At 38.1% G+C, this 20,425-nt stretch overlaps 1 protein-coding gene across 3 annotated transcripts in view; it reads left to right on the plus strand.

Annotated features, from left to right (window-relative positions):
* The window catches only part of CRPPA (CDP-L-ribitol pyrophosphorylase A), a 305,209-nt gene that overhangs the window by 2,532 nt on the left and 282,252 nt on the right, over nt 1-20,425 (plus strand). For 2 of the 3 annotated variants that reach the window (XM_079931749.1, XM_079931750.1), the window contains exon 2: nt 10,390-10,666. In XM_079931749.1, the coding sequence (XP_079787875.1) occupies nt 10,390-10,666 (277 nt within the window). Of the gene's footprint in view, nt 1-3,927; nt 4,026-10,389; nt 10,667-20,425 lie in introns of those variants that run through there. The other variant, XM_079931751.1, reaches the window with a different exon arrangement.

Here is a 20,425-nt window from a genome sequence, read left to right on the forward strand (position 1 = left end):
TAGCATGTTATCCAGAAAACAGACCCCTACCTCCCACGCTTTCACACACCCCAGAAGCCAAAGGCCCCAGTTGCTTTGCATATGGTAATTTTTCCAAATGACACTATTCAGAAAGTAAGTGGAAGTGTAAAGACCCATAATCACCTTTGATTCGTGGCTGGTGGTTACATGTGAAACTCATACAAACATTGAAAGAGTTCCAGGTGCTTCTTTCGCTTCTGTAGGTTTCCATTTCTCTGAGTAGTTGATTCATGCTACTCCAATATTCCAGTGTCACAGATATTGTGACAACGTAGCTCATTTATGCAGGTAATATTAGGGGACACAATAGAGCTTGGCCAGCAGGATCTTTATTAAGCATTTAGATGTAAGGGAGTGCAGACGTTTCTACGTTGAGTTTTCCTTCGTATGGAAAAAAACGCCACAAAACTTATGTATTTGCAGTTTTGCCTCTTCTGAGGCAGTAGGAGATAGGTGGATATTAAAAAATATCAATTTTAAAGTACAAGAATGTTCTGGAAAGGCCTTGTTGATGTAAAATAAGATGGAACACTTCTGTTTTTACTTAATTTGATCACAGCTGTAATAAAATCCTAATAGCAGTAGTAACTAATCAAAACCTCCATTTCGAAATACTTCCGGGATCATTCTTTGTAAACTATTACAATGCCTGAAGAATTTATGGAATATGGTTATTTTGGAGGATGTCTCAGGAAATCCTTGGAAACCTTGTATCACAGGGATGTATATACGGGTGCTTCTTAGCCATTTGCCAAATGTAAGCCCTTCTATTGGTAAAAGATGAGCTCCGTAGACTGCTGATAGTTTTCCTAGAGTGTGGTGCTAAAAGGCCTAGGTCATTTCATCCCGAAAGATAAATTATGGAAGTTCCTGTCTTTTGGAACTGAGAGTCAATGTAAAGAACTAATGAGGATTTAGAAGGAGGTTACCCCTGAAGTTTGGCCCCCAAATGGGATAGGGAAATGCAAAAAAACATGACTAGTTTGGTTTTCAGTTAATGCCATGTGAACATTTATTTCTACTCATTGACTTACCTACGCAAAGCAAGTAAAAATGTATAGCCATACAAAGGAAACATGAAAGCAAAAGGAGGTGGGGCAGATAAGAGAACAATAAAGCTCTAGCAGAAAGGAGGTAGGGGAGTGGTAACCAGTCAGTTTTAACAGGCTCAAGGAAGCAGAAACGTGAGCCTTGAGGTAGAAGAGCTGTGATGGAAGCAAGTTGATTGCAGTCGTAGAACCTTGGAAAGGCTCAGGAGTTAAAAGTACTAATTAAGGTAGGGTAGACAGAGAACAACTGTCTACAGCTGTAAAGGCAACTAGTTGAAACCTTCAAAAAAAAAACAGGCTCCCAGATCCCTGTCAGAACACTGGAGGCTTAGCCTCAGGCTCAGAACCAGCACAGCCAATGGCCGAGTGAAGTGCTCCATGGCCATAGAGAAATGAAGAGGCACATTCTCATTTTCGAATGAGATGCTTAGCACTTCAGGTAGACTCAAGGAAGTACTTTACTTTTCAAATGTGCTATGCATTAAAGCACCTGTCTTTGCATAACTGAGAAGTTGGAGGAGACATTGAGAGGTTTGTCTTGTGAATTGTCTGGGACTTCATATTGTTTTTCTGCTTTAGTTGAAATTGGAAAAATACACGTTTTTCTAGTTTAGCCCCAGTTTACTTGTGTGCCCTTGAAAGTTCTTAAACTAATTATCAGATGAAATGAGATTTAAAAGAATCTCTGAACCCTCAAATCTTAAACATGTTGGCTAAAGGCTTTCGCTGGACCAATGGAGGCTCAAAGTCCATCTGAACTAGTTGTGTGTGGGTATATATTACAATTAGCTTTTATATGTGTAGAAAAATATATATGTTTATATGTTCACAAAGTATATTGAGAATATGCACTTTGTTCAGATCTGTGCATTACAGGCGTTATACTAAAAGGATCAAGTGTGACTAATTTGTAGGTTGTAGTAAGAACAGGTCTTCAGAAGATGACTAAAAACATTTCTAGGAGTTTTAAAGTTTCATTTTGGCCTTTTAGGGGGAATTAAAATATAAATTGAACCACAGATTATAACTTGAAGAGAACTTTGATTTTTCTTATTTTGTTAACAAGGAACTGAGGTCAAGGGTATTAATCCTTCTCATAACGATTTATGACCTGAGTTTGCAAAAGGAAGCGTTGCTCTAAGAAATCATGTGGCAGTGGTATTATTGGCAGGGGCCTAAAGCTCTGACAGTTCGGTTGTAAGATCTACTCGCAGTCGATCAACTGATATCTAAATTTTACTGGTTAAAAAAAAAAATGTATTCCCAGGTCTGAAATAGGAAGTAAAAATTCCTGCTGGCAGTCTAATTTCTGGCTTCAAATTTCTAGGGAAAGCAAGTGTTATTAAGGAGAGCTGGTTACCCTGGAATAGCTAAATAGACTCAAATGACAGCTACAATGAAAGCAAGTCACAGAGCCACACTTTGGCCATGCTTATTCAGACTCCTGGTGGCTGTGGACTAGGTGGGAATTTCCCTGACAATAGATTTGAACAAAGTCAGGCACAGCCCTCTCCATAGCTCTGGAGGCTTCTTGAGTTCTTGAGGACACTGCTTAAGATGTTTCTTGATAAGGTTCCATGCTCATCAAAACCTGTTATTATAAATTGGCTTCCCATAGAAATCTTTTATAGGAAGAAAATATGCTGTTGCATTGGTAAAGAACTTTGTGGACGTTGTGATAGTAATGTGTATCGTTGTATATTAATATGTTGGCATTCAAATTCATGTTTCGGAGCCTTTTTAGTTTGGTTAATGTGAGTTAGGCTCCTCGAGTCTGATAAATCCAGATGAAAAATTCATTTTGTCAATTTGTATGTTCTGGAAACCATGGATTTTGTGGTTGAGACTGGGTGGCTTTCTTATTATTTGGAAAAATCGATGAAAGTCCATTTTTAGTAACTGTTAAAGACTCCATGGTGTTTTTCAGTGGATTAACTTCCGGCTTATTTGATCTTCTGAAAGTTTTCTTTTAATATTTTTTGTGTACTTAAAATTGTTCTGTCCTACTGTGTTTCTGAAAACCACTGCAAATTCTGTTAGAACAAGAGAATAGAAAGCATAAATGTTAATCGAAATGAGCAATATTGATTGCTTGAATTAAGCTGAAAGTAGGAATAGAGTAGGGAAGACAGGAGAAATATTTAGAAGATAGGAATTGGCAGTTTTTAGTGATTAATTATACTAAGGATTCAGAAAAAGAGATGAATTTAGGATGCTTTTGAGTGATTGCTTAGATATATGAATTTGACTTAAACATTTTGTCTGGATGCTTCATTAATAAAAGGGTTAAGTCTGAGTCAAGGGAAGGAAGAGGCCTGTATTGTAGAAGAAATAGAGTGGGACTGTGTTTTGCACAGGTCAGATGATTGGAGATTTCAGTTCCCATTGGCACCCCTGTGGCTACTGTGAGACAAGAGAGAAGACCAGGACTGGTAGTCTGGGCTTGACCAGTGGAAGCCTTCATGGGCCATATTAAAGAGACTTGACATTGTCAAGGCAGTCAGGGGCCAGCCCCTTCACACCAATTCGGTATTTTCCTTCTAAAATATCAGGGTGTTTATGGAGAAGGAGGGATCTATAAATTATGGCCACAGTACAATCCCGAGGCCTAATTTCCATGACAACTGTCATGTAAGTGAGCCATAGCTGTCACTGTCTCTTGGGGCCAAACTTCTGCAGCCTGGGTGAGAGCAGTTAAGGAGTGTTAACAGCGCCTGATTTTTCCATCTGTTTTTATTTATTTATTTTAAATATTTATTTATTTGGCTGCGCCGGATCTGTAGTTGCGGCGTGCGGGATCTAGTTTCCTGACCAGGGATCGAACCCGGGCCCCCTGCATTGGGAGTGTGGAGTCTTAACCGCTGGACCACCAGGGAAGTCCCTGCATCTGTTTTTTAAAAGCATTTGTTTAAATCTACTTTCAACTGATCTTGTTAAACTGAGCACAATATACCTGTAAGTAATGTTTATTTTTTAAATATAATGCACATATTAATAGAAATATATTTAAACATAATCTTAAAATATTCTGGGAGAAGATTACATCTAAGATACTGTATTTTTTCCTCAAATTGTCGGTAGGTGTAATGGAGCTTGAGGTTAGGTTTGTATTTGCCTATGGAATGTGCTAGGAAGGAAATACTCAGAACTTGATAAAATCCAGCTACAGGGGGTTCAGTGTGGACTTGCCTTCAGCTAAGGAGGTCGACCAGATTCATTTATTCAGCAAATATTTGTTCACTAGGCACTGTGTGAGGTACTTAAGGCCTTTCTTAGTGCCATGATTCTACATATTAAATGTTAATACCGTAAAAGGCTTTTAATTCTATAACTAGAAAAGTATGTGACTAAATCCTTCGAAACACAAACAGTACTTAAAAAGGCTTGCAAGTGCTGAATGTATGCTTGGTTACTGAACAAAATAGCATAACAAGCCCATTATCTCTTAAGAGTTGTGTAAGACAGCTTTCCGAACTTTTTTATTGTGACCTGTTATGAGAATTAGATTTTGCTCATGACTCAGTGACACATACTTAACTACATCCGACATATTTGAAAGAGAATTTCATGAAAACAATCTGTCCTTACTATTTGCTATACATTAGAATTTTACTATTGTATTAATTTCTATTGACTCAACACTGTTAATCTTAACTTACAAAATTGATTTGATGATACTCTAATGGGTCCTGAAATCTGCAGTTTGAGAAACACTTGTTTAAATCATTTTTCTATTTAGAGCCTCATAAAATTGTTTGAGAAGTCTTAGGCCACGAGTATATCTGTCTAATCTATATCTACATTTTTGGACTGCTTTCTGTTTGATGGAACATAGGTAATCATTTTGTAGATATTTTAAGGCATTCCAGTAAAATTGGGATTGACCTTTGAGAGTTCATTAACTCAGATGTTTGAATGACTACTGTCAAGCAATGTCCTATCTTTCTCCCTCTTCATTATTCTATATTTTAACATTTAATTTCATGTAAGTTTTGGTCAAAAAAGCAACATGTCTTTAAAAGTTGCTTTTAGCTTATTTTTTCTGATAGAATAGACTGTGGAAAGTAAAAGGTGATAGGTTAGGGCACAGGTAAAGCTCTTGCCTTAGAAAAAAATCCTGTCCACTTCCACTGATATAGTTGAACATGTACTTGAAACTTCTCTATTTAAAAAAAAGCAAACTTAGTGTGATGTCCTATTAATAAAGTGTGATGTCCTATTAATAAACTAAATAGATTTGATTACTTTTACACTTTCCTATAAACTCAAGAGCACATTTTATTTCTAATTGTTTAAGCTTCCTCTTATCTATTCACTGATTTATTTAACAGATTCTTCTTTTTTTAAAATTTATTTTTATTTATTTATTTATTGGCTACGTTGGGTCTTCGTTGTTCTGCGCGGGCTTTCTCTAGTTGCGGTGAGCAGGGGCCACTCTTCATTGCCGTGTGCGGCCTTCTCATTGCAGTGGCTTCTTTTGTTGCGGATCATGAGCTCTAGGTGCACGGGCTTCAGTAGTTGTGGCACGTGGACTCAGTAGTTGTGGCTCACAAGCGCTAGAGCTTAGGCTTAGTAGTTGTGGCACACGGGCTTAGTTGCTCCGTGGCATGTGGGATCTTCCCGGACCAGGGCTCGAACCCGTGTCCCCTGCATTGGCAGGCGGATTCTTAACCACTGCGGCACCAGGAAAGTCCAACAGATACTTCTTGATACATAGTCTGCTGGTGTTTGTTATTGGATTACCAGTGACTAGTATAATGTCTGGCAAATGACAGATGCTTACTGGATGTTTTCTGAATGACTAAATGAACCCATGAATGAAGGAATACTTATGCTTAAATTGTAAGAAATAAACTTGACCATGTTTTGACCACAAATGCAGCATTATTGTTCAAAATAAATGGATTGCTGGGGACATGATGATCCAGACGTGATTTTTTTTTCTCATGGATTTTATGACCTCTCAGTGTTAGTGCTTTTACAGAGGTTTATAGTGTGAGCTCCAAAGTCAGAGTGGGGTATACCCAGGTCCTTTCGTTTCCTAGCTGTATAATCATGGGCAGGTCACTGCCTCTGTGCCATCTGTGAAATGGAGATAATAGTGATTTCTTTCAGGGCCGATATGACTATTAAGTGAAATATTACAGACACATGCTCCAAACAGTACATGGCACTTAGCCAACAATTAATACATCTTAGTTACTATTGCTACTATTAATATTACTGAAAGCTTAGTATATGCCAAGCCCTGGGATATAGTCTTTGCTTTTTGTGGGTTGGCATGCTAGTGATGGAGGTAAAAATGAAACAGTACAATGCTTGATAAGACTCTCTAGCGATAAGAGTGCTCTGGGAGCTGAGAGCAGAGATGCCTCACCCAGAATGTCAAGGAAAGCTTGCTGGAGGAAGCCACATCTGAACTGACAGCTGAAGAACAGTAGGACTCAGCCAGGAGTGGGTGGGGGTGGAGGAATTATGAGGATGGGGGATAATGTTGAGAGGCAGAGGAAGCAGCATAAGCGGAGACCTGGATGTGAGACAATGTGGCGATCACAGAAAGAGGGGCATGGCAGAGACCAAGTGGTGCAGGGAGAGGAAGGCCGAGATCAGGTCCTGCTCAAGAGGCAGCAGGGGATGGCCTAAGGTTTACACTTGAGGGAAGTCATCTAGAAGTGGTAGGGTGGATTGCGTTGATTAAGTGAGAAGGAGGAGACGAGCTGAGAGGCTATTGCAGAAATAATGGGAGAGATGGCTGCCTGGGTCACAGCTGTGCCAGTGGAGACAGAACCTTGGGAAACCTTACATCTAGGGGGCACTGAGGAACTGTCACTTGCTAAGGACTTGGTTAAGCACAGTATACGTTTTAAACCATGTAAATAGAGTAAGTTCTAGCAGTGTTAAATTTGCAATGATAGAAGTGGGGGATGGATGGATTTTACAAAGCAAAGAGCAACCTACACTTAGTCATCTTCCAGAATCCTTATTGCCTCTTCACATAACTACATATTTTCTGGTCTGGTATTCTGTGAGTGGTGTTGCTTTGCTTTGCTTACGATGAATATTCCCCCAAGATGTCAGACAAAACATAAGTAATCCCAGTCATCCTTGGAGGCTTAGAATCTAGAAATCAGAGTAAAGAGTCAAACTCATTGAAACAAAACAGTCAGCAAACAATATATTGCAGAGGGAAGGCATTTTCATTGATTTTCATTCTCTCTTCAGGTTGATGAGGAGAGCTTTCTGTTTTCATAATCCTTCAAACTTTGCTATGTTGTAAGATCCTGGTAGATGAGACAGACCAAAATCATTTATTGATAAAACAAATAATTATCGAGTACCTACTAGGCGTAAAGCAATGGGCAAAACTGATACTGTCCTTGCCATCATGGAGCCTACATTCTAGAAGATGGAATGTTGTATTTTGATGAAAAATGGTAAAAATATTTTTTTCAAGTATTTTTTGGCATCAGATGACAGTATAGGAAGATAAAGTACGATGTATTTGGGTATCATATCCTTCTGATGTTTCCCATATGAGATAGTATAGAGTGTGAGGATTACATGAGTTAGAATATGACTAATGCTTAAGACTTAGTAAGTTAATCGATGTTAGCTGTTTCATATTAAGTGATACATTATTTATTTTGCCAGTTTTTTCTTACTGACTCAGGAGGATTATTACCTCTGACTCAGGAAGATTACCATCTCTTAAATCTTATCCACAAGCACCATCTGATAGACAGGCTACCATCATTGTCTCGCTCGGACTTCAGCAGCAGCTTCCTACCTGGTCTGTCTGCGTGCTTTCTCTGCCCAATCTGTTCTCCATCTTGCACCAGAGTAAAGTTTATGCTCTAAAATTAGAAGCTGCAATCACTCCTGTAAACATTTCCATGGAACTAAGTAGCTTAAAGCAACATAAATACATTCTTAAGCTTTTTGATGTCAGAAGTCAAAAAATCATTTTCACTAGGCGAAAATAAAGGTGTTAGCAGTGCTGTGTTCCTTTTGGAGGCTCTTGGGACAATCCATTTACTTGCCAGATGGCAATCCATTTACTCTCTCAGGTTCTGGAGGTCACCTGCATTCTGGGACTTATGGTCCTGTGTCATAATGAGTGCTGCATTTGTTACCACTCTTCCCCCTCGACTCACTTGCTTTTCTTTCACTGTTAAGGGCTCTTGTGATTATATTGGACCGACCCAGATAGCCCAGGATGATCTCCAACTCAAGATCCTTAACTTAATTATATATAGAAAATTCTTTTGATAGGTAGGGTTACATACATATTCACAGGTTTTGGGAATTAGGTGATGGACATCATTTGGGGGTTATTATTCTGCCTACCACACTTCCCCTTATGTCATTGAACAGCGTAGAATACTGGGGGAGGTGAGTATTAATTTGAGTGTAAATGTCCTGCATAAAGCTTTTCTCTAGATTCCTTCTATTTATTTATTTATTTTGCGGTACGCGGGCCTCTCCGTGCTGTGGCCTCTCCCGTTGCGGAGCACAGGCTCCGGACGCGCACGCTCAGCGGCCATGGCTCACGGGCCCAGCTGTTCCACGGCATGTGGAATCTTCCCGGACCAGGGCATGAACCCGTGTCCCCTGCATCGGCAGGCGGACTCTCAACCACTGCGCCACCAGGGGAAGCCCTAGATTCCTATTTTTTCAGATTAAAGACTAGAACCCCTAATATGGCCTTGGAGGTCTCCATGGCCTAGCCCAGCCCATCACTTGTCTGGTCCTCCAGCCTCTTCCTGGGCTCTTCTCTGTGCTTAAAGAACTCCCCTCCATTTCCTCCTAGTTTCTCAGAACCTTGCTACGGCCTCTGCTTAAACCATCCCTTTCTCTCTCCCTCCAAAGCCTTTTGCCTATTTTCCTGCCTTCTGCCACTTGAAGAGAAAACTCTGCTTCCTTGGGGAACATTATCTTGGCCTTCTCTGTGCTGGTCAGATATTGTGCTGCATGCGATCCTGGAGCCTGGACCTCTCCTTCACAGCACTTTATTGCAGCTTGGAGTTGTTGGTGTTCTCTTTTTTATCTGTAAGCTCTGTGAAAGCAGTAACTATTTCCATTGTATACTCAATTCTGATCATTTATTCAGTGCTCAATAAATATTTGTTAGAGGAATGGACTTAAAATGAAAGGAGGGTGTGCCCTCAAGTTTTGGTTGTGTGCCTCAGTGTAGTGCTGTCGTAGCCACAGGCAGAATGGGGTTTTGGGTTATAGGAAGGGTTTGTTCAATAGCAGAAGGTAGGAGGTGGTTAATTATTGAGTGAAGCAACCCAGTGGTTTTCATTTATCGATAGTTAATTTCATTATACAGTAATTTTCGGACCCTTCTTTCATCTCTTTAAAAGTGAGTACAAGACTTAACTGTCTAGCATGAACATGTAGGATCTCAGAGGCTAAGAATGCCATTAAATTTTAAAGTGGCCTTTAATCAGAGTTTATATCATGGGCCAGAGGCTGTTTTCCTGGCTTGGGCCCATCAGCTGAGGAACTTTGAGTGTATAATCATGTTAGCCTCTGTTAACACTGGTCTTCAAGAGAATTCTCAACTTTACTGCAGCCACTGCCACTCAGCGCTGTGGACTGTTAGCATCTGTATGTCAGTAGGTCTAAGAGTGTTTCAGAACAGTGAAGAATTGCTTTGTTTTGTATCTGACTCAACAGATGAATTCCTTTAATTTTATATTTCATTAAAATATGAGTTTTCTCTTTTGTTTGAGCCTGATTTATACTTATACAAACTTAATTAGCATAATTTCCCTATTTAAGCTGAAACATTTCACCTTGATGTAGGCAAAGTTTAGTTCAGCTATCCAGCTTTGTTGCCAAATCAATGGATTTCTTGAAAGAGACAGAACTTGTGGAATTCATAAGTGCTTTGGGTTGTTCCTATTTAACGGAGAGAATTATTTGGGGAAAAAAAAGCAATTTAAAAGCATAATCTTAAATTTTTTCTCTCAGTCTACTGATGAATATACTGATTATTTAAATTTAAGAAATCTGTGATACATATCTATACCTAATCTATGCTTTGCAATATAGGTACTTTCACACTATGTATTGAAAAATACTACTTCTATTTATATTCATGTTTCTATAGTATGAGAAATTCAAATTCTTAATCAACCCCTTTACTAGACATGATTTAAAATGCATAACATTGACTTAGTTCGTAGCTTTCCATTTTTAATGTCCCTATGAAGATGTATTAGTAGTAATTAGTAACTCAGTTTTGTTACTAGATTAACTTTAGTTGTTTAAGAATCAATTGATACGAAATGTGTACATACTTTCCTTATAGAGTATCTTGGATAAAGGACATTGTTGTGGCAGTAACTGGAGAGAACATGGAAGCAATGAAGTGTATTATTCAGAGGTACCAGCATAAAGGCATCTCTCTGGTTGAATCTGGAGTGACCCGCCACAGGTCAATTTTCAATGGACTAAAAGCACTGGCAGAGGATCAGCCCAACTGTAGACTCTCAAAGCCGGAAGTAGTGATTATCCATGATGCTGTGAGACCATTTGTGGAGGAAGATGTCCTCCTTAAAGTTGTCACAGCTGCTAAGGAACATGGGGTAAGTATTGAAATACTTCTGAGAATGGATAAAAGGGGCAAACGCTATAGCACATATTCATTTGCTGGATTTTGATGGAATTGTATTCAGTATTTAAATGTCAAGTTAATTAAAAAGGGCAAGATGACAAAACGTTATGCTAATTTGTTTTAGGAAGTTTATATTATTATAGATTGTGAGACTGTTCTGGAATTTCTTTTGCTAGGTAGTCATTTATCATAATGTAATATGAGCTATTTGGAGAAGAATGCAGTAATGCCATTAGAGTATGGATATGAATGGATGGACCTTAGCTGCATATTTAATTTCATTCCTTTACCTAAAAATGCTGAAGAGGGACTTCCCTGACAGTCCAGTGGTTGGGACTCCGCGCTTCCAGTGCAGGGGGTGCAGGTTCGATCCCTGGTCGGGGAAGTAGGATCCCACATGCTGCGGCATGACAAAAAAAGAAAAAAAAGCCTAAGAATCTTGTAAGAGTCTAGGAGCTATGTGACTTAAAGCAAAAAAACCCAAACAAACCTGGCTCATTTCACCCAATTTTTGTTTTAATTTTTTAGAAGTGGTTTATTTTTTTAGCACAAACAGCCAGGCAAGATTTTCACACCCCTTAAAGTGAGTAATCTTAGGATGACAGAATTCTGTGTTCACTTCTCTTTCACCAAAATAAACACAGGATAGCAAAAGATCTGTTGTAATCTTTGGAACATATTTGTGTTTTTTTAAATTACTGAGTAAAATCCTGTAAATGACATAATAGATACTAAACTGAAGTTTGCAGTTTAAATTTGAGACTTAGTGAAAATTTATGGCCCAGACTTAGTATAGTATAATAGAAATAGGTTGTAGGGACTTCCCTGGTGGCGCAGTGGTTGAGAGTCCGCCTGCCGATGCAGGGGACACGTGTTCGTGCCCCGGTCCGGGAAGATCCCACATGCCGCGGAGCGGCTGGGCCCGTGAGCTATGGCCGCTGAGCCTGCGCATTCGGAGCCTGTGCTCTGCAACGGGAGAGGCCCCAACAGTGAGAGGCCCGCGTACCGCAAAAAAAAAAAAAAAAAAAAAAAAAAGAGGCTGTAGAGTTGGACAGACTGAGGCCCAATTCTGTTTTTCTAATTATTAGTAGTATAATATGTTCAACTTTCTCAACTTCTTTGAGCTTATTTTCCTTTTAAAAATATAGATGCTAACTTGTAAGGTTGTTTTTAGGATTGGAAATTGTATATATGTTAACTACATAGTAAAGTGCTAAGTATTTAAAGTGGTATTACTGTAAGAATAATTATAATACCTCAGATAATATTTTGTTTCAAAGATTGTAGACCAATGGAAGGAGTCATCTAAGCCTTCCTAGCCATCTGGGTTTCCAGGAAGTTATAAAATACTCAACTGGGAAAGATAGCCTGATTTCTATTTAGTTATCTGTATGTATTTGGAGTTTCACGTTCAGGAAATTGCTCCTAATTTCATCTCTCTACAACATGAATTTCTTTTACATTTAGACCTATGTAAGAATTCCACAGATAAAATGAAACATTCTTCTTACTTTTAATATAACTTCTAAGTGGTATTTTGATATAGTGAAAATTATGGCTCAGGAACACTAGTGACCACAAAACTTTCTCAAGGCTCCTGTGTTTTTTGTGACATCTTCCTCTTTTCTAGGCTCCTAGATTGTGGAAGAGACAATGTGGCCAGGTGCAAGGGTGATGAGGAGGAATAAAAGAAGAAAGGATTTATAACTTTTAAGAATTTGAGTAAAACGTTACAAGTTTGAAAGTTCTTAGGGAAGACTATATAATTTGGGCAGTTAGAAAGTCTAGGCACATACCATAGCACAAATAAATTATGGCTCTTTGCCTATGTTACCTTTTGGGAAAATAGCACTTAAAACTCATTGTGAAAATCAAACATTTGGGTTTTTTGAGTATTCAGAGAATTTCTAAGATTGTTTGTAAAGTGATTCTTTTGGTAGTATGTCTGAAAGGCAAAAGGTTAATTTGCACCAATTAATAGGCTGAGAATATCATTTAACAGGTGACTAATAAAACATAAACATGTATAGCAGTTCAGTGGTTTTTTGTTGCAGATTTGTCGGAATTGCTTTTAGACTCTAATTTTCTTAAGTTGTTAATCAGAATATAATTTGTAAGATTCAGTCTCATTATGCCTTCTAAATAAAACAAATTATGTTTTAATAAAATCTGAAACTTTCCAGATACATTGAAAAGCTGGTTTAAAGCAAAATCTTTACAACTAATTTAAGAAAACTTCAGAAATTTGGTGTCTAAGAAATACTGCCTTGTTTTTGATGGTGTTAAGGGATAATTTTCATAAGTGTAAAATCATTATTAGTTTCATGCAGTTATAAGGAGCATGCTAAGGAGTTTATTGCCCTCATTAATGAGGGAACCAGACAGATGTTACAACTGAGAGGAGAACAAATTTATATGGAATAAAGGAATGTTGAAATTAATTCCCAAATAGACAAAACTTTTTTTCCCCACGGGACGAGGGGTGCCAGTTGAACCTTCACTGGGCAGAATCTATTGGCACGTTTATAGGCAAGAATGATTTTTCCATTTACTATCAGTTATCTATAATTTTTGAGAGTTGTATAAAAGCTCAAGGGCAATGAAAAGCTGGTTTCCGCTAATCAGGAAGGGTTTGCTCTAAACAATACAGTTTTCAATTGGGGACACTTATTTTGCTTATTCTCATTTCCTTAGAATGTTGAGGATAGTGACCCAGTAGCCTCAGAAAATTCAGGCACTACTTGCTGCCACCTCTCCTACCCTGTTCTAAATTTTAATCCTAAAAACAAAAACACAACTAATTGAGATGTACTACTAGTAGTTGAAGTTCTTGAATTGGTGGGAAGTATTGGCATCGTTTTAACCTCAGGTCAAATTGCAGAAAACTGGTCTGAATTAAGTTCTATAAAGAAAGTAGTGAAGATTTTTGCTTAGAGCTACCAGGCAGTTAGTTGTTTGCCTGGGAGTCCTTTGAACTCATTCTCCTTTGTTATTTTAAATTGTGTTTTATAGACTCTCAACTGATTGTCCTGTTTTCTTACCTCTTTTCAAACCCTACCTAAAAAGGTCCCTTTCAGATAAATCATTTCCTGAATAAATGAGACACTGTGACAGCCCCCTGGTGGGTATGCAGGCTTAAGATAACGTTGATATTTTAACTTACATTACATTTTGGTTAAAAAATCCAAATTAATGATGATGTACTACTTCAAGAGACTAAGATGCCCCAAAATTAAGGCTGACATTAGGTTGTCTGCATATAGGGGCTCAAAAGTGTTGCCCGGACCCCAGTTCTTTTCTCTTCTCTGTGTATGCTCCATTCTTGGGTTTCACAGAGGCAAGATGACTTCAGTAGGGCAGTTTTTATCATTTCTTTTACTTTTCATTTATTTTCTTTTATTTCTTATTTCTTTTACTTTTGGTAGGGTTGGTCAGAGTATAAAATTCTAAGTGTACAGTTATTTTTTCCCCAGTACCTTGAAAATATATTATGCCATTGTCTCCTGACTTTAATATACCTTTGAGAAGTCTACTAACCAGTCTAATTGTATTCCTTGAAAGTAATCTGCCTTTTCTGTCTGGTTGCATGTAAGAATTTTTCAGGTTTTGGGCAGTGTCTCTGGTATTTCAATATATGAATCTTTCTTCCCTTGGATTTTTTGCCCTTTATGAATTTTATGGTCTTTAAAAATCAATTCTAAAAAATCCTAAGCTATTGTCTTATTGAATATTGACCTTGTCGCATTTCCCAACTGACAGCTTTTTTTCTTCTTTATCCATATGCATCTATATACGATAAACCTTATCCTGTCCTCATGTCTCAACTTTAATATTTTCTACTTGTTCTCGTGGACTGCGTCATGGGTAATTTCAGTTTTCTATTTCATTCTTTAGTTCTAATCTTTTGCTTAAGGAGTTTTACAGTTGTAATAATTCTCAATTTCTAGTTCTGTTTGGTCCATTTCAAATGTGACTGGTCTTTTTCTATTTTGCTTTTCTGTTTTGTCTTTCAATATTTAAACATTTTATACATTGTAGCTAATAGTAATTCTTGGTAGTTTAATTCTCCAGCTCTTCAATTCTGTTCACTTTTGCTCATGATGATTGGTGTCCTCCTTTGCAATTTGGATTGTAAGCCCATGTTTGGCAGGACTCGATCAGCAGGAATCCTCTGGGCATGGGACGAAGGTATGTTTCTGAAACATGAATTTGTGTTCCCTCTGCCAGGGATCCCAAGGGCTTTTCCAACCTGCAGCAACTTTTGTGAGTTCTTGGGTTGAAGTTTTGTAGATCCTATGGTGGTGTTAAAACAAATTTCTAACACACGTATAAAGTATAGATGATCATTACCACTTCTCAGAGAAGAGTACTCCCACCCCCAGCTCACCCTCCTGCTCACCCCGCCCCAAATCCCAAGCCAGGACAGACAATTTTGCTTTGTCTTTCCTCACTGAGGGCACTTTTTTCTACTCTACTCTTTAAATGAGTATATAGCTTCTCATGTATCTTTGAGGGCTACAGTTCTCACCAACCAAGTAGCACAGGCTCAAGATCTAATTCCTCATTCCTTCTCATTTGTTAAAACTAAAGCCTCTTGTTAACCCAAAGATCTCTGCCATCTTACTTCCTTGGTTTCTGGCTATCATGTTAGTTCTAGGGAGTTTTCTTGAGAGTCATACTTTTAAAGTTCTTTTTTAAAAAGGCACTTTTAAAAGTTACTTTTAGAAGCTGTTTATGAATTCTTCTGCATTTAAAAAAATTGTAATAGGTTTTTCCAAGGTATGTGGTCTGCCATATTGCAAAATAGGAGTCCTTTACGAGTATGAAGTACTTGTATATTTCCGCATAATTATAAGTCAAGAGATGTAGTTATAAGGACATTGTTATAAGGGATATGTTGGAGCACTGAAAAATAAAGATGTAGAGAGAATCCTTTTTAGAAGGATTAATAAGCTATTGCATATACTCTAAGAACTGCCAGTAGGGTCTCATTTTCAGTTCATGCTATCAGTAGAGCAGCCTCCTAAAGACTTGCTCCTGAGGGAAGACGTTTAGTTTAGTTACTTGCATATGTTTCTTTCCTGAGCTCTCTGTTTTTGCATCTCTAAGGATGTTTTATCGTCTTCTCCCTAATCAACTTCTTACAGTAACAGGTTATATTTATTGCTTCTGCTTCTTCATCTCCAATTTATTGCTCAATGCACTGCAATCAACCTGGCCTCTTTCCCCTCTGACTCTTCTGCCTGAAAATCACCTGTAACTTTCCAATTCCCAATCAAACACATTTTTAGTCTTTTGTATAACAAGGAGTTTGACTGGCTTTTGTCCCTGGTTCCTTGCAGGGAGAATAAGTCCTTGAAATTTGTCAAGGGTCTTCATTTTTCATGAGCCCATTGGATCTCATTTGAGCTTACGCTAGTAAGATGAGATGACTCAGGATAGGGGCTGGTTACCAGCAAGACCAATGGAGCTTTGAACCAGCTGGATTTTTGGGGTGAGAGGAATGGTGCTGGAGATCGAACTCAGTCACATGCTCAATGGTTTAATTAATCATGCTTAAGAAGTGAAATCCCAATAAACTCTGGACAATGAAGCACAGTGGGGAGCTACTTGGTTGGTGAACAAAGAGGTGCTGAAAACATGCTGCTCCCTGATTGCTTGGGGGGAGGCCACCATAGAAGCTGTGTGTTCTGGTCTCCCCTGAGATCTCACCCCATGTGTCTCTTCATTTATTTATCTAGTCTGATTTGTATCCTTTGTCATAAATAACGTAATGTAAGTAATCATAATCATATAATCATAATGTGATAAGCATTCTTCCTGAGCTCTGAGTCATACTAGTGAATTACTGAACTTGAATAGAGGTTGTGGGAACCTCTTGAATTTGGAGTCAGTTGGTCAGAAGTGTCGGTGGCCTGGGGAACCCCACTTCTCTCTGGTGTCTGAAGTAATGGCAGTCTGGTTATGAACCATGGGTTTATGCTAACTCTAGGTGGCTGACATCAGGATTGAGTTTTAGAGTACACCAGTGTGTATAGAATGCCTTAAGTTTGATAGTGTTAACCAGCTCTTCCTTGGAACTCTTGCCTCTACCTTGGCTTCTGTGACTTTATTCATTCCTCTAACTTTTTTGACCACTCACTTTTCAGATACTTCTTCCCATCCTTTAAATGAGGTTCCTTTAACTATTATCACCAAACAAAGTATTTCTGAGCAATCTAAATCATGCCCACAATACTTAATATTGTTTAAATCTACATACCATAAAACGCACTTTGGGGGAATGTACAATCTGAGTGTTTACACCTGTAAAGATTCTTGTAATCACCACCACAGGTAGGACACAGAACTGTTCTAACACTCTGAAGAATTTCCTCCTGTTGCCCTTAGTATTCAGACCCTCGTTCCTCTAACCCCTGTCAACCACTGATGTGTTCTCCGTTCCTGTATTTTTGTCTTTTCCAGAATCCATAAATTGAAGCATACAACATGTAACTTTTTAAGACTATTATTTCACTGGGCGCAACACGTTTGTGTGCACCTATTTTAACTCTCACTGACACACTGTCCCAAATCTCTCTCATTCTCAGGCTTCTCACTTCTGAATTCCAGGCCTACTGTGTTCAACTTCCGGCTAGATAGAACCACTTAAATTTGCCTTTTTCAGTGTCTATGGAATCATGTGCAGATTGGAAGTCATTAATCTTCCCTGATATCTTTCCTTGAATTTCATCCATAGGTAAGAGGGAACCACTGATTTTTGAGGAGGGAATAATAAGACTTGAACTCTACAAAGATGACTGTCTGCCTTGTTTGGTAGGTTGACTAAAGGAAGACTTTGAGGGAAGTGAAGTTAGTTGGGATCTGCAGTAATGATGCAGCTGAGTGATGACGAACCCTATATAAGCCAAATGAAATGGAGAGGGAAGTAGATAGTACTAAAATGTTCAGGGCACTGGACTGCCTGGACTTGAGTAACGGTGTGGTATGTGAGCCATAGGAAATAAGGGACATGTATTTTGTGTGCTTTTAATTTTTCTTTTCCCTGAGGTAGTCTCATCTCTTCTCTCTAAATCCCTGTGTTCCTGCCCTCCCCACCCTTGCCTCCAAGTTTCTGTGAAATTAGGGTTTAGGCACTGATTTTTTGCTTGCCACATCTTTGCAGACCTATTTACATTTGCCTAAGGGTTATGACTGCCTGGGACCTTTTCCGCACTGGTTCATGATTTATCTTATCTTTTCTCATAAAACAAGGTCTCCTATACTTCCTGTATTGGATTTTTGCAATGTGTAAAACAGGGACTTTTTGTATCTGAAAGCAGGCTCCAGGACTTTGTTTCTTCCTATATTTGAATATCAGCTTGGCACAAGGTTTCTCAACATTGGCACGATAGACCTTTTGGGTAAGGTAATTGTTTATTCTTGCGGGGGGTGCCTATCCCATGTGCTATAGCATAGTTAGCAGGATTAGTTTTTGTTGGAAAATTGTTAATCTGAAGAGAAACAGTGGAATTTATATAATGAGAAATTTTGACATGGGGTGTGTGTGGGATCTCTTAGGACTGTGCAGCATGACTAGCAATGATGAACAATGCTTTGGAAATTCTGCTGAAGTTAATGTGTGTGTATGCATCAAGAATATACTTTCACTACCCAGTTTTATAACTTTTTGCAATGTATTCTGGACTGTTTTTATAAATTTTTATTTCATATTGGAATATAGTTGATTTACAATGTTGTGTTAGTTTCAGGTGTATAGCAAAGTGACTCAGTTATACGTATACATATATCTATTTTTCAGATTCTTTTCCCATATAGGTTATTACAGAGTAGTGAGTAGAGTTCCCTGTGCTATACAGTAGGTCCTTGTTGATTATCTATTTTCTATACAATAGTGTGTATATTGTTAATCCCAACCTCATAATTTATCCCTCCCCCCCGCCGACTTTTCCCCTTTGGTAACCATAAGTTTGTTTTCGGTTTCTGTTTTGTAAATAAGCTCATTTGTATCATTTTTTTAGATTCCACATATAAGTGATATCATATATTTGTCTTTCTCTGTCTGACTTCACTTAGTATGATCATCTCTAGGTCCATCCATGTTGCTGCAAATGGCATTATTTCATTCTTTTGTATGGCTGAGTAATGGTCCATTGTATATATGTACCACATCTTCTTTATCCATTCATCTGTCAATGGACATTTAAGTTGCTTCCATGTCTTCGCTCTTCTAAATAGTGCTGCAAAGAACATTGGGGTGCGTGTATCTTTTTGAATTATGGTTTTCTCTGGATATATGCCCAGGAGTGGGATTGCTGGATCATATGGTAGCTCTGTTTTTGTTTTTTAAGGAACCTCTACACTGTTTTCCATAGTGGTACAACCATAGGTGTGTGGGTTTATTTTTGGGCTTTCTATCCTGTTCCATTGATCTATTATTTCTCTTTTTGTGCCGGTACCATACTGTTGTGATTATTGTAGCTTTGTAGTTTAGTCTGAAGTAGCCAATTCCTCCAGCTCCGTCCTTCTTTCTCATGATTGCTTTGGTTATTCAGAGTCTTTCGTGTTTCCATACAAATTTTAAGATTTTTTTGTTCTAGATCTGCAAAAAATCCCATTGGTAATTTGATAGGGATTGCATTGAATCTGTAGATTGCTTTGAGTAGCATAGTAATTTTGACAACATTGATTCTTCCAATCCAAGAACATGGCATATCTTTCCATCTCTTTGTGACATCTTTGATTTCTTTCATCAGTATCTTACAGTTTTCAGAGTGAGCTCATCAATGAATTCAGTAAAGTTGCAGGATACAAAATTAATACACAGAAATCTATTGCATTTCTATACACTAAAAACTAAAGATCAGAAAGAGAAATTAAGGAAACAATTACATTTACCATTGCATCAAAAAGAATAAAATACCTAGGAATGGATTGTTTTAAAATAGAGATGAAAAACTCACTTAACAGATATTTGACTCTGTATTTGGAAATTTGACATAAAGTAGAATTGACCATGGCTAGTAATTGCTTGATCTCTGGGTGGTTGTGGTCATGATGATCCATACTGAAGGTCAGAGTTCAGTCCTGGGTGGGGGTCAGGTAATAAGCTTTCCTGGGCCAAATGGATCCTTTATCTACTCAAGAGAAAGTTTGGTATTGATTTAAGTCCTATGTCTAAAGAATGAGTGAGTTCTGGAAGAAAACAGTGAGTTCTGATTATTTCTTGGGAAATGTTGACAAAGGTTTAAATTAAGTCCAGGGCAGGTGGTGAACTACTTATTCCCTGACTGCCATGGTCTGAGGTGAAACTTGATCTGTTTCTGATGCTAGAGAAGCTGCTATGTGGAAGGCTTTTGTTTTGCTTAATTACCTGAAACTATCTGCCCTTGCAAATCTGTTCAATTAATTACTTTAAAATGAAGTTTGAAAGGGTAGATTAAGGAAAGATGAGTATACCTAGGAATTAAAGTTTAGTACATATCCAAGTTTATCTCTGATCATATTAGGTTTCAGATAAATGGTATCACTCTAATTGTCCAGAATTAAAGTTTTGTGTAGAGCGGGGGCTCCTTATGCCTTAGTGCTGCATATTCAGGTTTAGGGATACTTTGTAGTGATAGCACAGTTTGGACAGGTTTTTCGAAAAGCTATATTTCTATACTGAATAAACCATAGATTCTTTCCTCATAAAAGGAGATGGGAAGTATTCTATAAAAATGTGAAATAG

This window comes from Stenella coeruleoalba, assembly GCF_951394435.1.
Source record: "Stenella coeruleoalba genome assembly, chromosome: 9".
In the NCBI taxonomy this organism is placed as follows: Eukaryota; Metazoa; Chordata; class Mammalia; order Artiodactyla; family Delphinidae; genus Stenella; species Stenella coeruleoalba.